Source organism: Pan troglodytes, chromosome 12 (genome assembly GCF_028858775.2).
Source record: "Pan troglodytes isolate AG18354 chromosome 12, NHGRI_mPanTro3-v2.0_pri, whole genome shotgun sequence".
NCBI classification, from domain to species: domain Eukaryota; kingdom Metazoa; phylum Chordata; class Mammalia; order Primates; family Hominidae; genus Pan; species Pan troglodytes.
Window position 1 is genome coordinate 98,027,421 of NC_072410.2, and position 15,744 is coordinate 98,043,164.

Below are 15,744 nucleotides of genomic sequence, written 5' to 3' on the forward strand. Positions count from 1 at the left end.
ATTAACAGCATTTTTGTAAAGCCATTTAACAAGTCTCTGGGAGGTTCCAGACTTTCCCACAGTTTCCTGTCTTCTTCTGAGCCCTCCAAACTGTTCTGACCTCTGCCTGTTACCCAGTTCCAAAGTCACTTCCACGTTTTTGGGTATCTTTTCAGCAATGTGCCACTCTACTGGTACCAATTTACTGTATTAGTCCGTTTTCACGCTGCTGATAAAGACATACCTGAGACTGGGAAGAAAAAGAGATTTAATTGGACTTAGAGTTCCACATGGCTGAGGAGGCCTCAGAATCATGGCGGGAGGTGAAAGGCACTTCTTACCTGGTGGCAGCAAGAGAAAATGAGCAAGAAGCAAAAGCAGAAACTCCTGATAAACCCATCAGATCTCGTGACATTTATTCACTATCACAAGAATAGCACAGAAAAGACCGGCCACTGTGATTCAATTACCTCCCTCTGGGTCCGTCCCACAACATGTGGGAATTCTGGGAGATACAATTCAAATGAGATTTGGGTGGGGACACAGCCAAACCATATCAAAGAGCAAAACCACTATTACTGCTTCAGGCAGGGGCCAGTGCCAGGCATGCTCACCTTGTCCTAATGGTGTGATTCCCTGCAAGAAAGGTGATAAATTCTCCCCATGAAGCCACAGAGTGCAGAAGATGGGGACCTGTAGCAGAGCTGATTCTCACAAGGGAGGCCTCTGGTTTACCAGGTGCTGAGGGCCCAAGTACAACAGCAGACTCTGGGGACCTCTTGGCAGCTCCACCCAGAGGAGTGGAGTTGAGCCTTCACCTCCTCCTGCCCCAAAGCAGGTGCATCTGACATGCAGGATGAGCTGGCCTCTCTCGGGCCTCAGGGACCCCTGAACTCAGCAGAGTCGGAGCACTTGCATGGTGCCCCCCTGCCCAGGCCTTGTCAGGAGGCGAGGTCCCTGGCTCCTGCTCCTGTGGCCTGGGACCCACAGCCATCCAGCCAGGCCCTAGGTGCTGAGGACCAAGCCACTAGTTCTTGGTTTTCTCGCCACCCAGGACCCAGGGTGGTAAGGCCTGGGACCTGCACTCTAGGCACAGAGCTCCTGGGGGTCCTGAGTTCCCGCCCATGCACTCCTCACCTTTCAGCAGCCGACCCCATGGCGACACGGGCCTGGCCACCCGGAAGCACTCCACCCCGAAGGTCAGTGGGCACCTGTCCTCCAGCCACATCTCTGCCTTCTGGTTCCCTGGCCTCCCCCTGTGCCTGCTGCGGTTTCATTTGTATCTTGGCCTTCGCTGGACACACTTTCTTTAGTTGCGTCCCCGCCATGAGCCAGTTCTCATGCCCCTTAGCCTTTTACAGTTTCCATCTTGCAAAACCTCAACTTGGGATTCTCCCCCAAGTGCCCCCCACCATCCTTCACCAGACGCCATCATCACCCTCCTCCCCTCAGGGATGGGGGCAGTGCTCCCCTCTTGACCAGCTCCCTGCTGAGCCTCTGGTCCCTGGCTTCGCCTCCGCAGCACCACATTCTGTCCCTGGTTTTCTCTCCGTACTGCTTATCCAACCCATGGCTTCCAGGAGGATGGTTCAGCCCACTGCCTCTCCTGAGCGCTGCCTGCAGGTGCCCACACAGAGGCCCCACAGCGCCTCAGAACCAAACCCTGTCTTTGCCCTCATATCTGCCGCTCTTCCTCTGTTCCCTGTTCCAGAGACCGGCACCGCCCAAGCCACAGACCTCTTCTGACAAGAGCCACATAGTAAATATCTTTGGCTCTGTGGGCCATACGGTCTCTGTCGCATCTACCCCACTCTGCCATTGGAGTGTTAAAACAGCCAGAGACAATATATCAACAAATGAGCATGGCTAGGTGCCAGGAAAACTTTATGAAAACAGGATGACTTGAGCGCCGGAGTCCAGGACCAGCTTGGGCAACATGGCAAGACCCTGTCTCTACAAAAAATGTAAAAATTAGCTGGGTGTGGTGATGCATGCCTGTACTCCCAGCTACTCCAGAGGTTGAGGTGGGAGGATCACTTGAGTCCAGGACGTTGAGGCTACTGTGAGCCATGTTTGCACCACTGCAATCCAGCCTGGGCAACAGAGCAAGACCCTGTATAAAAAGAAAGATAGCAGCAGTCAGATTGGGCCCACAGGCCACGGTTTGCTGACGCTGATCTAAACCATGCCCAGCTCTCAAGCCATGTTTCTGTTTTTACCTCCACAGAAATCCCTGAAGGAGCCTGGTGCGCTTTGCATGTGTCTGTGCGTTTGTGTACACGGCTGCCTCCAACAGGAGTGCCCTCAGCGTCGCGTCTTGGGCTCGACCAAGCCTCCTTCAGGAAGGCCTCCTTGATGCCTCCTCCCCAGCCGACCTTGGCCCCTGCTTCTGTCTTGCGCCGTCCTCTGCTCTCTCCTTTCTGGGCACAGAACTTGCCATGCTGCGCTGTGCTGGGCATGCTTACCTGTGTCCCCGTGAGACCCTCCGCTCTCTGAGGTGGACGTTCTTGCTGGTTTTGTGTCGCTGGTGCCTCGTGTAGTGCCTGGTCTGCTGTCAGTCTTTGATCAGGTCAAAGCAGAATTTTGTGAGCGATGGCTCTGTGCAGCCGTGGCGGGTGGCTGAGGTGACCCCGCAGGGCTCCTGCCGGGAGGGCTCACGGTGCAGCAGCCCACGCAGGACTGCTGCGCTTCTTGTGGCACGAGGATGCTGAGCACAGAGCCACGTTTGGGATGCTTCACTGCGTTTCTGGCTCCCCTCAGTTGCTCTGAAGGGGCATCGCCACCCTCAGCCTTGTCAGGGCCAGAAGCTGCCTGTCCCAGACCCCTGGCTGCTCCCGAGGCAGATCTGTGAGGTCTCTCTGGAGGGCAGCATGGTTCCCTGCTCACGTTTCTTGCCAGGATCGGGGCATTTCTTCCCAGAAGTATCTGAACTTGCCTCTAGCAGGCCCTACCTTTGCCTCTGACCCTCTCCTGCCCCTCACAGGAGAACCTCATGCTTTCCATCCTGCCCAAGCACGTGGCTGACGAGATGCTGAAAGACATGAAGAAAGACGAGAGCCAGAAGGACCAGCAGCAGTTCAACACCATGTACATGTACCGTCACGAGAACGTCAGGTACGCTGGCCCGGGGCGCGGGCTCTGATGGCAGAGCAGGCTGTGGAGGGCTGCATCTTTGTGGGACCCACTAGGTGCTGTGGGCTTCAAGAGGTTTTCCAGGGACTAGAAGCAAGGCTTCCCACAGCATTCATCAGCCTGGCGGAGGAAGCTGCCGGCAGATGTTGAAGCTACAGTGTGCTCTAGGCTGCTTGGTCCAACCCCATCATAGAACAGATATCACCTGGAGCGGGGAAGGGACTCCTGTGAGGTCACCCAGCTGTTGAGGGCCAGCACTGGGGCTAGAGCCCTGACCTGTGATTCTAGGAAGAAGGATGAGTTCAGCCCGGGCAGGAGTGGGCAGTGTGGGGTGGTCCCCAGGCACCACAGGGAGGGAGGCCTGCAGGGGAAGTCCGCTAGGACAAGTGCAAGGTCAGAGCCCTGACTTTACCTGGAAGGGTCAGGGTCTCACTGTCTGGGGGGTGTGAGGGAGGACCTTCTCCCGCCCTGATCCTGGCTGCCCTGTGGGTTGGAGAGGGAGCTGGCAGTGGGGTTGGGTACACCTGGCTGCCTGGAGCGTCACCCCCACGGTTCCTTCCTCGTGCAGCATCCTCTTTGCCGACATTGTGGGCTTTACTCAGCTGTCTTCTGCCTGCAGTGCCCAGGAGCTTGTGAAGCTGCTCAACGAGCTCTTTGCCCGCTTTGACAAGCTGGCAGCTGTAAGTCCCTGGCCCCGCCTGGCTCTCCAGCGGGGCCTGCCCTCGTGGCCTCTGCCTGGCCCCCATTCCCGGCCCCATGATTTTCTCCCACTGTCCTTCCTCTGCTTTCTTGGCCACTCCTCCCTCACTGAGGAGGGGCTGGAGCACAGGCCAGGCCCTCCCCTTTCAGAAATACCACCAGCTGAGGATTAAGATCCTGGGCGACTGCTACTACTGCATCTGCGGCTTGCCTGACTACCGGGAGGACCACGCCGTCTGCTCCATCCTCATGGGGCTGGCCATGGTGGAGGCCATCTCGTAAGTGGGATGCCTCTGGGAGGGAGGCTCCCAGAGCAAGGGCCCCGGCCCTGGACCCAGGGAGAAGCAGGTCTTCCGCGCTGGCCATGGCCCCTGGGTGGGGGATCTGCTGGAAGCAGAGACTGGGACACAGCACTGGTTGATGGGTGGCGCAGGCCCCCGCTCTAGAAACTGGGATATGGCTTACCTTCCTCACATCCCAGGGGACCTGCGAGGCTCCCCCAGCCTGTGGGGCACACTTTTCCAGCCTTAGTCCACGTATTCTCTGTTTGCCAGAAGTTGCAGTTGTGAATTTCCTCACGCCTCCTCACACTTGCTGGGACCCCCACAGGGGCCCCCCATCTCTCCTCAGTGTTTTCTCACCGTGACCCCCGAAGGCACTGCCCTCTCTATCGCGTGATGCAGTGACTGTAAGCCCCTGGCAGAGGGGCTCAGGGATGGGTCTGGATCCCACCCCGGCCTCTGTGCTCCAGCCTAGGCTGTGAGGGAGGCAAACTCTCCTGCCCTCACTGTCCCCTACTCTTGCCCCTGCTCCAAGTGGGCTTGCAGCTCTCGGATGGGCAGTCCCTCTGGTTGACTTCCAGCCTCTGCGGGACCCAGGGTGACATCAGGCACCAACACAGAAAGGGAAGCTCCTGCCGAGGCCCCTCCCCCGTGGGATGGAGTCCAGGAAGTTGCCTGCTCTTTACCCCCTTCTCCGAGGGGGTGGCTTTGCATTTTTACCGTCTTCCAGGTTAAAGCCCGTCTAGTATTGCCCTGGAAAGAAAGCAGTGTGGCCTTTACCCCAGGGGTGATAGTCCAGGAACTCTAACATTCTCTCCCTGCCCTGTCAGGCACGTTCAGGCAAGGGGCTGTTCACGGCTATTTTCTTCACCTCTGTGTCTGCAGCACCTTGAACGTGCCTGGCACATACTTGATGCTCAGTGAAATATTAACTGCACGAATGAATAAAAGAGTAATCTGCAGAGAGAAACTGAGGCCCCTCAGGAAGTGGGGATAGGGAGGAAAGTCGCTTGGTGCCCTCGTCCTGCTGGCCTGTGATGCCTGACTCTGGGCTGGCCCTGGCCTGCCTTACCCCCCACCCAACACCAAGCTGTGGGGACCTTGCCAGGCCCCCTCTTGTGGAGGGGAAGAGGCCCACAATGAGTTTCTCCTGCAGGAGCAGGGGCAGCTGGCTGCCTCGTGAAGGCCACACCCTGACCCTCCTTTCTGTGTGTACCTGGCAGGTATGTGCGGGAGAAGACCAAGACTGGGGTGGACATGCGTGTGGGGGTGCACACGGGTACCGTGCTGGGGGGCGTCCTGGGCCAGAAGCGCTGGCAGTACGACGTGTGGTCGACTGATGTCACTGTAGCCAACAAGATGGAGGCCGGCGGCATCCCTGGGTGAGTGCCATTCCAAGGGGGCAGGTTTGAGGACTGGGGAGGGGACCGTCCCCTCCATCCCCCAGGGCTGTGACCCTGATGAGGGACAGGGGGCCTCAGAGAAGGCCCCCCTACCACCCCGGAACAGCATTCCTCCTGTCTTGCCCTGGTCCTGGCCCTGGCTAAGGCCGTTCTGACCTGCCTTGGGGTGAAGCCTCTTTGGGCCTGATATTGGATGTGGTTTTTCCTTCCTGGACCCTGCAGTAGCCTGTCCTCCTGTCCCCTTTACCGACTTAGGGGGCTGCCTCCCCTTTACCCACTTAGGGGGCTGCCCCAGCTCTCCTTATGCCAGAGCCCAGGTCTCCCCATGCCAGAGCCCAGGTCTCCCCAAAGGGAGAGTAATGAGCAGTCATCAGCTAGCGGGCTCGCAGGCAGCGTTTTGCAGGTCGCAGTGCGATTACACGTCTTACTTGAGCTCCCTTACAGGATAATGGAGGCCCTGCCTTTAGCAGGGCGAGGCTGAGGGAGGATCAGCCCAGCCTTCCCCATCTGGGCCAGGGAGCTTCCTTCAGTGGTATTTAGGATTCTTGGCCTCAGTGGTGACTCCTCAGAAACAGGTTTTATTATCTCTTGGCAGCAGGGGTTGCAACTGAGAAACATGCAAGGTGGGGGATAATTGGATCTTGTGGCTCACGCCTGTAATCCCAGCACTTTGGGAGGCCGAGGTGGGTGGATCACCTGAGGTCAAGAGTTTGAGACCAGCCTGACCAACATGACGAAACCCCATCTCTACTAAAAATACAGAATTAGTCGGGTGTGGTGGTGTGCACCTGTAATTCCAGCTACTCTGGAGGCTGAGGCAGGAGAATTGCTTGAACCCGGGAGGTGGAGGTTGCACTGAGCCAAGATCACGCCACTGCACTCCATCCTGGGCGACAGAACAAGACTCTGTCTCAAAAAAAAAAAAAAAAAAAAATTCCTTATCGCATTTGATCCGCTGTAAAGCGGATCAAAGATTGAAGAAAGATTGTACTCCTGTGTCGTGGCTCCAACACTGAGGCTGAGATGGGAGTAAGTGCCATACAGCCCACACAGCTAGTTAGCGGCCCACACAGCTAGTTAGCGGCCCACACAGCTAGTTAGTGGCAGAACTGCCTCCACTTGGCCTCTGCCCCACATGCCCGAGAGACACGGGGCCGAGCAGCAGCCGGTGCAGCCGTGGTCCGTGGACTGTCCCCTGGGGGTGTGAGGGCCGCCTCTGGCCGATGCTCAGGGCCTCTCTCTCTGCAATCCAGGCGCGTGCACATCTCCCAGAGCACCATGGACTGCCTGAAAGGGGAGTTTGATGTGGAGCCAGGCGATGGGGGCAGCCGCTGTGATTACCTAGAAGAGAAGGGTATTGAAACCTACCTCATCATTGCCTCCAAGCCAGAGGTGAAGAAAACAGCCACCCAGAATGGCCTCAATGGCTCGGTGAGTTCCCCACCCCCCCCACCCCCCCACCCCGGATTAGGGGGTTGGAAAGGAGGAGATTAAGGAAAGATTGCAGAAGAGGTGGCAGGACCCAGCAGTGGCTGGCTGTGAGAGGTGAGTGGCAGGCTGGCACCCTTCCCAAGGGAGAGCTGGTTTCTGGGGGAGATGGTGAGTGTAATTCATGGCAGGTTGCAATGGAGGTGACTGAAGCATATCCCAAGACCACATCCAGGAGGGGGCCACTGGAGATGTGTCAGTGGCGCCCAGGAGAGCAGCTGGGTTGGGGCTCAGGGTCTCCTGCATGGAGGAAGTGAGTGAAGCCACAGGAGTGACGTGGATGCTCAGGGAGAGGCTCAGAGAGGAGGGTGGGGGTGGGGTGACTGGTCATGGGGGAGGAGGACCAAGGCCAGGAAGGTTTCCTGAGTGGGAAATGAGGGAGGAATGAGATAGAAGTAATAGAGCAGGGGTGTCTAATCTTTCGGCTTCCCTGGGCCACATTGGAAGGAGAAGAATTGTCTTGGGCCAAACAAAAAATCCTGTGGGTTGAACAAGCTTGCAATCGAGCATCCTGTGGGCCTGCCCTCTGGTCTTTGTGTGGGATCCCCCGAATATCTACAGACCTGAAGCACTCAGCAGCTTCCCCAGGTCTGTCCACCAACCCCCAAACACCTCCTGTCAGTCTGATTAGAAACTACCAGCAGCTGTTGCAGAAATGGATCCCTTTACCATCCCCTGCTGAATCTGGAGGTTGTCTTATTTTTTGTAATCTCTCATGTCAAAACCCTTTCCTCCAGTTATGAGAGTCCATCTAACAAGACTTGGAATTAAGGAGCTTGGTGACTGTCAGGGAAGTCATGTCATTTGAGACTGCTCCATGGCTGAGGCTTTGCCTAATTATGGCTAAAGCAAAGCCCACTCTGGTGAGGCTGCCGGAGTGAAGGCTGATACTCCCCGCTGATTCTAACCTCGATGTCAGTCTCATCCAGTGTCATTTTAAAGGCTGTCTCTGACAACTCCCAAATTTGTATCTCCACCCCCAGTGTCTTCCCTGCACTCAACATACAGCCACTTGTACGTCTCCATTTGTACATATAATAGGTATCTTAAATGCCACCTGCCCAAAGCTCCTGCCCTCCTTCCCACTCCAAAACCTGCTCTCCCTCGGTCTTCCCATCTCAGTTAATGGCAGTTCCATCCTTTTATTAACAACTGCTCAGACCAAAAAGTTTGAAATCATCCTTGATGCCTCACTTTGCAATCCACAAGCAAGTTCTGTGGCCTCAGATTGCTCTCTAATCCCACCGCCTCCCACGCCCTTGTCACTTCCAGACCTGTCCACGCCACTCTCATCCCATGCCCAGATCATGGCTGAGCTCTCCTTTCCTCTAGGCCCTGCCCAATGGAGCACCAGCTTCCTCAAAGTCCAGCTCCCCTGCCCTCATTGAGACCAAGGAGCCCAACGGGAGTGCCCACAGCAGCGGGTCCACGTCGGAGAAGCCCGAGGAGCAGGATGCCCAGGTATGTGCAGGGCTTAGGGCAGGGGGTCACTGAGGGCCAGATGCGGGCAGGCACCAGGAAGCAATACGTTCCTGCAGCAGGAGTCCTGTGCTGGGGAGACCTGGCCACCACCCAGGACCTGCTCCTGCTTAGCACTGTAACCATGGACAGGTCACCCCTCCAGCCCCGCAAAACCCCACTGTCTCCTCATCAGTTACATGCCGGGGTGAGTAAGGTCAAAAGAGGTGCTTAGCTCGGAGGCCTTTGTAGCTCTGATGGCCCGGAATCCTGTAGATTTGAGATCAGTGAGGACATCCATGGAAAATTATATAGGATCTGAGACCATTTTGGAAGTGAGATATCAGACCTGGACTCACCCCTCTGGCTAGGTTCAAGCCCCACAAGTTCCATGCAAGATGGGATATTTCCTTAGCCCCCAAAGGCGAGGAATTAGCATGCTGTCCCAGAGTGCAGGGTGCCTCTTGGGGAGCACCCAGAACTGGTCCCTGACCGCAGGGCGTCTGGAGCACGTTCACTGATGGAGGTCAGTGCTGCAGAGATGGGATGTCTGCCCTGCTCGGGCTCACCGCGTGAGGGGGACAGGAGAGCTGGCCCTGGTGCCATTAGAGCAGATGCTGTAGAACAAGAGGGTAGACGGGGCTCAGGGTAAATTAGGTTTTTCTTGAGTCCCCCAACATTCAGTAACTTTTCCTTGTTGCAGTTTTCTTGATAGAAAGTGGGGGTCCAGACTCAAGGCACTCACTAGCAAGGAGGACACAGATACAGCTCTAGCAGCCTGATTTTTCGGGCCCTGACCCTCAGCCAGGGCCACGCTGCTCCCGGATCTGCTTCAGGAACAGGTTCCCGCTGCTGCCACAGACCATCCACGTGATTTTACAGAAGGGGAAGATGTGGCTGGGGAAACATTATCTGGGGTCAAACTGTCAACCAGTGGCACATCTGTGCCTGTGCTTAAGACCAGGGAGTCTTTTTTTTTTTTTTTTGAGATGGAGTCACGCTGTCACCCAGGCTGGAGTGCAGTGGCGTGATCTTGGCTCACTGCAACCTCTGCCTCCCGGGTGCAAGAGATTCTCCTGCCTCAGCCTCCCAAGTAGCTGGGATTACAGGCGTGCACCACCATGCCTGGCTAATTTTTGTATTTTTAGTAAAGATGGGGTTTCACTATGTTGGCCAGTCTGGTCTCAAACTCCTGACCTCAAGTGATCCACCCACCTCAGCCTCCCAGAGTGCTGGGATGACAGGCGTGAGTCACCGTGCCCGGCCCCAGGGAGTCGTGACTGTGGCTCCCAGATGCACTGTTGAACCCGTTCAGACAGCTCTCAGCTGGTCTCAGTGACTATTCAGACTGATGGCTGTGTCATCACAGCCAGGATTCCTGTTTTTGGAGTTGATGCTTTTTCTTTGGAACTGGGAATAAAAGGGTAGTGGGTGCCCCAGCTCCACCTACCTGCCCCTTGTCAGCCCTCTAGTGATGAGGACATTCTTTTCTCTCCCATCACTTTTCCCCCTCAGATCTTCCTTTCCAAATGAGCCAGATGTGAGTTCCTTTAACAGTTCCCTGAAGCCCTAGAGTTGGGAGCCATTCATGTCCCCAGGCTGCCGATGTATATGGCCCCCACATCAATACAGCAGGAAGTGCCAGGACTGCCTCAGCCCAGCAGCTGTCTCCGATTACAGGTCTCCTGCTCAGGAGCCAGGGGCTGCTCCCTACAATGCTGTCATTAGCGGACCCTCCCTGCAGAGCTCTGGTGGGGGCCCGGGGAGCCAGGAAGAACTGGAGCTTTGGGTGTAGATCCAGGCCACATGGAGCCACGTGGGAGCATGGGGAAGACTTCCCGGAAAGGGATTTTAGAGCTGGAGGGATTGGTCCTCCGAGTATGCCCTCTTTTGTTCCTTTCCTCCTCCACCTCTGTCTTTCCCAGCTCCTCCCCACCACTCTGTCCCATCTGCCCCACTCACGCTGCCTCCCTGGCTCACAGGCCGACAACCCCTCATTCCCCAACCCACGCCGGAGGCTGCGCCTGCAGGACCTGGCTGACCGAGTGGTGGATGCCTCTGAAGATGAGCACGAGCTCAACCAGCTGCTCAACGAGGCCCTGCTTGAGCGAGAGTCCGCCCAAGTGTAAGCGCCACCCGGAAGCGTCCAGGCCCACCACTCCTCCCGGGCCCTGACAAGGGATTCAGGAAACTGAGCATCCCAAATACGGCCCCCCTGCTAGGCCGAGGCAGATGTGGCATTTGGGATTCATGGGGCTTGTTCCCACTGCAGAGTAAAGAAGAGAAACACCTTCCTCTTGTCCATGCGGTTCATGGACCCCGAGATGGAAACCCGCTACTCGGTGGAGAAGGAGAAGCAGAGTGGGGCTGCCTTCAGCTGCTCCTGCGTCGTCCTGCTCTGCACGGCCCTGGTCGAGATACTCATCGACCCCTGGTGAGGGAGGGGCCGGGGAGGGCCACGAGTTTCCTCGGCTGCGGTGGTGCCGGGCGGGGGGCGGGGGCAGGTGTCTCAGCAGGAGCCTGACACTGGGGAGCAAGCCAGTCTCTGCTCCCTGACCCCCACTGGGACGGCCCCCACAGGCCCCAGGAGTGCTAGACGGCACCCTGGGCATCCTTCCTTTTCCCCGCCCCGCGTTTTGGAGCAGTCCTAGCGTCAGAATGGGGATCTGGCCAGGATCAAGAGAGCTGAGGGACAGAGGCCTCCAGAAGGCTGGAGACCTTGGCTAGATGGGCCCACACTGATTCTTGGGACAAAGATGGGGACACTGCGTCAGTCTCAGTCACCAAGGCTGACCTGGCCCCTCTCTTGGCTCATCTTGGTAAAGATAGATTTTAGGCTGTGGGCACAGACTGACGCCCTCTCTAACGCAGCAGTAGGTCCTCCAGGGCAAGGTGGGGCTCCTGGAGTCCCCAGCTGGTGAAGCCCTGTCTGAGGGTGACGACCACTCTCTTGTTCTCCCTTTCTCCCCTCGGCCAATCGGGGATTCCCCGGCACAGAGGAGGGGTCTGGAACCCTGCTGGGATTACAGTTTGTCAGGAGCCTTGGGCTGGGTCACACTATCTAAGGTTGCGGGTGTGTGACCACGTGCAGGCCACTGCAGGCTCCGGCAGCATCTGTTTCCTCATCTGTGAAATGAGGAGACAACCCCTGCCCTAGCGGACACTCAGGACTGTGGTGAGGCTCAAATTCACTCATTCCATAAGTATTGATTGGTTGTCTGCTTCATGCGTGGGGATCAAGGGCTGGGGCTATGGCAGCGATGCGGCACACAGAAACCCCTGCTCTCGTGAAACTTGGGTTCTGGTAGGGGAAGCTACAGGCAAAAGCAATTAAACAATTAAAATATGCATCCATGCGAGAGTAAGTACTGCAGACACAGGGAAGGCAAGGAAGGGAGGCGGGTATGCTGCTGGGGAGCTTTGTTTTGTTTTGTTTGCATTTTGATGTGGGATGGTCAGAGCAGGACTTGCTGGCAGGGTAATATTTCAGTAACGCCTGGAAGCGGGTGAGGGGCGAGCCTTCTCCTATCTGGGGGACACCTGCTTCGGATAGAGGTGCTGAGGCTGGAGTGGCCTGGCCCCTGGAGGCACAGTGAGGAGGCATCGCATTGGGAACGGGCCACAGGAAGAGTAGCAGGAGTCCAGCACAGACGTGGGGCCTCCTACACGCCACTGCAGGGTGCCAGCTTCCACTCTTAACACAGGCCGCCGCCAGAACAAGGGAGCAGAGGAGTCCCCTGTTGTGACATATGCCTGGAGAGGCTCACTCCTGCTGAGAACAGCGCTTAGTGAGCACAGCGGGAGCAGTGAGACCAAATAGTGGCCCAGACAAGCCACTGTGGTGGCCAGGCCAGGCCGAGGATAGAGGAGGATCAGTGGTTGGATTCCGTCGATAGATGCTGAATGTATTTTGGAGACAGAGCTGACAGGATTTGCTGGCAGATTGGTTGTGGGGCGTGAGTGTGGAGTTGAGGATGTCTCCTGGGCTTCTGATATGAGCAACTGGCAGGACGGGGGTGCCGTTAACCAAGATGGGGACGAGGTGGCAAGATGAGAGTGGAGAGGCAAAGATCAGGAGTTTGCTTTGGGACACGTGAAGTTTGCAGTGCCCACAAGCCAAGGAGGCCAGCATCCATGATCTGGAGTTCGGAGGGCGGGTGGGGTTGGAGACGTGAACCTGGCGTCGCCAGCATGCAGGCTGTGCTGCAACACGAGACTTGCTGAGCTCAAGGCAGCGTGTCCAGATGCAGAGACAGAAAAGGACTCAAGAAACCAAGCGAGAAAAGTGTCTCAAGGAGGGGTGAGAGGTGACTGAAAAATGGGACATGGATTTAGCTACCAGGAGGCTTCTGGGGCTCTTGGCAAGGACACCTTCCAGGGAGGGGTTAAACGGGAATGGGTGTGAGCAGAGGGTATAGAGAACAGGTTTCCGGGAGTTGTCAGGTTCAGGTGGATGTGTTGAGTGGGTCCACTGTGAAGCTGGGGGCGGCTGTCACAGGCGGACTCTTAGCCCCCGGCAGCGAGGGAGTGATGCTGCTCCGTGCTCTGTCCTTTCAGCACAGCGACATGGCAGGGGTGCATTCCTAAGATCCCTGCCCAAGTTTATCCTGGGCTGTGCCCAGGCCACCTGTGAGTTGTTCCCTCTCTGGGAAATGTCCCAGGCAGCAGCTGCAGCTGGAGAGTGGCCCGCTCCCAGGCCGGCACTCAGCTGGCGGCCCGTCTCATCAGGGCCTTTGTCCTGTTCTGCACGGCAGGCAGCAGCAATTCCCTGGCACTGCGTGGAGCTGTACAGGCTCGTGCTGTGCTGAGAGGCCTCCCCGGCCCCTGCCCCCGGCCCCCGTCCCCTGCCCCCGGCCCCTGCCCCCTGCCCCTGGTCCCTGTCCGCTGTCCCCTGCCCCCTGTCCGCTGGCCCCTGCCCCCATCCCCGTCCCTTCCTCTCCTAGCCCCTCACCCCATCTCACTGTCCCCTCTGGCCTCTCCCAATTGTCTTCTCTCTGTCACAGGCTAATGACAAACTATGTGACCTTCATGGTGGGGGAGATTCTGCTCCTCATCCTGACCATCTGCTCCCTGGCTGCCATCTTTCCCCGGGTAAGAGGCACTTTTCTACTGAGCTCAGAAGCCTCTGGAAGTGAGTGGCACTCCCTGTAAAACTGGGCAGTGATGGAGTTATTCTTTCTGTCAAATCTGACAGGCAGACACTCCTCTGTTAGGACGGTCCAGGCACTTGCCCATCCATTCATTCACCATCAGCAGAGCACTCCCTCTGGCTGGGCCACCAGGCTGTGGCAGGCTGTGGTGGGCCACAGCTGGGCCGTGGTGGGCCTTGTTGGGCCGTGGTGCTGCAGCACGTATGAGTACGGCAGAGTCTGGGTAAACAAGAACCTGGGTAGAGAGGAAGTGGAGGGCCGGCTGGAAGGTGGGTTGGCCCCGATGGTGAAGGCCCCTAGAAGCCAGACTAAAGGGATTAAAACTTTCTCCTGTAAGGCACTGAGGTACCAAGCAGAGTTTTTTTTTTTTTAATCAGAATGACAAAGGTAAAGCAGTGTTTAGGAACATAAATCTGACAGGTGGCTCGCCAGGTCACTTGGAGCCAGGGTAGGCAGGAGTAGCTGGCCAGAGACGAGCAGCCCTGAAAACTGTTCCTGCCCTGGCCTCACCTCGTCACCACGTCTGCTGTGGAAAGGGCTGCGACCTGGAGGCTGTGCTGTTGAACAGGCACATCGAGGAGGTCCAACGCAGCGTCAGAACTCCCACGGCCTCTTCTCAGCTCTGCCCCTGGGTCAGCTGTCGGGTGACTCCCAGGCAGAGTCCGTTTTGAGGCTCCTGGGACTGGAATACGGGACCAGCCTGAGTTGCTGTCAGTCACGTCGCAGGAGAAAGGACTGGCAAAGGCTCATGGCCCTTGAAATTCTGTTCCTTCTAGGCCTTTCCTAAGAAGCTTGTGGCCTTCTCAACTTGGATTGACCGGACCCGCTGGGCCAGGAACACCTGGGCCATGCTCGCCATCTTCATCCTGGTGATGGCAAATGTCGTGGACATGGTGAGCTCCTGCTGTCCTTGTTGAAGGGACGCCCCTGTTCTCGTGGAGAAGGGCTTCTGTTTGGGTCACACAAGCAGTTTCTCAGTCCATCCCTCCACCGTCTTGTAGCTTTGGAGTGGCTCTTAGGTTCCCAAACACATCATCCCCACCTAGTGGAAGGAGTCTTGTCCCTGTCATCCAGGGAGCCTCTGGGATGGACTTGTTTCCTTGAAGCTCCTCTCCAGAGTCCGAGAGCACAGTTCCATGTGCCCAGGCCTGTGCTAGGTACCTTATGTATGTTGATTCATTTAATCTGTGAAGAAGTCCTGAGCAGTTGTACCAGTATCTGCAGTTTCATAGGGAGAAACTAACTCTCAAAAAGGGTAATTGGTTGGGCGCGGTAGCTCACGCCTGTAATCCCAGCACTTTGGGAGGCCGAGGTGGGCGGATCACGAGGTCAGGAGTTCGAAACCAGCCTGGCCAACATGGTGAAACCCCATCTGTACTAAAAATACAAAAATTAGCCAGGCATGGTGGTGCACACCTGTAATCCCAGCTACTTGGGAGGCTGAAGCAGGAGAATCGCTTGAACCCAGGAGGCGGAGGTTGCAGTGAGCCGAGATTGAGCCGCTGCACTCCAGCCTAGGTAACAGACAGCAAGACTCCGTCTCAAAAAAAAAAAAAAAAAAAGGTAATTCACTTGCTCTAGGTCACACAGCCAGGAAGTGACAGAGTCCAGAATGGAGGCGGTTCTAAGTCCCAGTCCTGTGTATTCTTCCTCCCTGAGGGGGCAGCCAAATGCTTTCTTGGGGAAAAGGGACAGGAGTTGGGAGCCCAGATCTATTGGTTTAGAACCACTGGGCACGTATTGAGCACTACATGCCTGGAGCTGTCATCAGTGTTCTCTTGTCAGTTGTCACGGCCTCCTCTAATTGTGGTAGTACCATATACACTATCTTCCTTTTTTTTCAAATATAATGTTATTGTTGTACTTTAACAATTGGAGCACACGATGCCGGGCGCAGTGGCTCATGCCTGTAATCCCAGCACTTTGGGAGGCCGAGGCGGGCGGATCACGAGGTCAGGAGATCGAAATCATCCTGGCTAACACAGTGAAACCCCGTCTCTACTAAAAATACAAAAAAATTAGCCAGGCGTGGTGGCAGGCACCTGTAGTCCCAGCTACTCAGGAGGCTGAGGCAGGAGAATGGCGTGAACCCGGGAGGTGGAGCTTGCAGTGAGCCGAGATTGTGCACTGCACTCCAGCCTGGCAACAGAGTGA

The 15,744-nt window shown here is 56.7% G+C and overlaps 1 protein-coding gene across 5 annotated transcripts in view; it reads left to right on the plus strand.

The window, feature by feature from the left end:
* The window catches only part of ADCY3 (adenylate cyclase 3), a 100,577-nt gene that overhangs the window by 74,571 nt on the left and 10,262 nt on the right, over window positions 1-15,744 (plus strand). For 3 of the 5 annotated variants that reach the window (XM_016948150.4, XM_016948151.3, XM_063790057.1), the window contains 10 exons: window positions 2,963-3,093; window positions 3,680-3,791; window positions 3,961-4,088; window positions 5,315-5,473; window positions 6,748-6,925; window positions 8,315-8,443; window positions 10,423-10,565; window positions 10,713-10,874; window positions 13,444-13,531; window positions 14,367-14,483. In XM_016948150.4, the coding sequence (XP_016803639.1) occupies window positions 2,963-3,093; window positions 3,680-3,791; window positions 3,961-4,088; window positions 5,315-5,473; window positions 6,748-6,925; window positions 8,315-8,443; window positions 10,423-10,565; window positions 10,713-10,874; window positions 13,444-13,531; window positions 14,367-14,483 (1,347 nt within the window). The remainder of the gene's footprint in view (window positions 1-2,962; window positions 3,094-3,679; window positions 3,792-3,960; window positions 4,089-5,314; window positions 5,474-6,747; window positions 6,926-8,314; window positions 8,444-10,422; window positions 10,566-10,712; window positions 10,875-13,443; window positions 13,532-14,366; window positions 14,484-15,744) is intronic. The other 2 variants (XM_063790056.1, XM_016948152.4) reach the window with 1 other exon arrangement.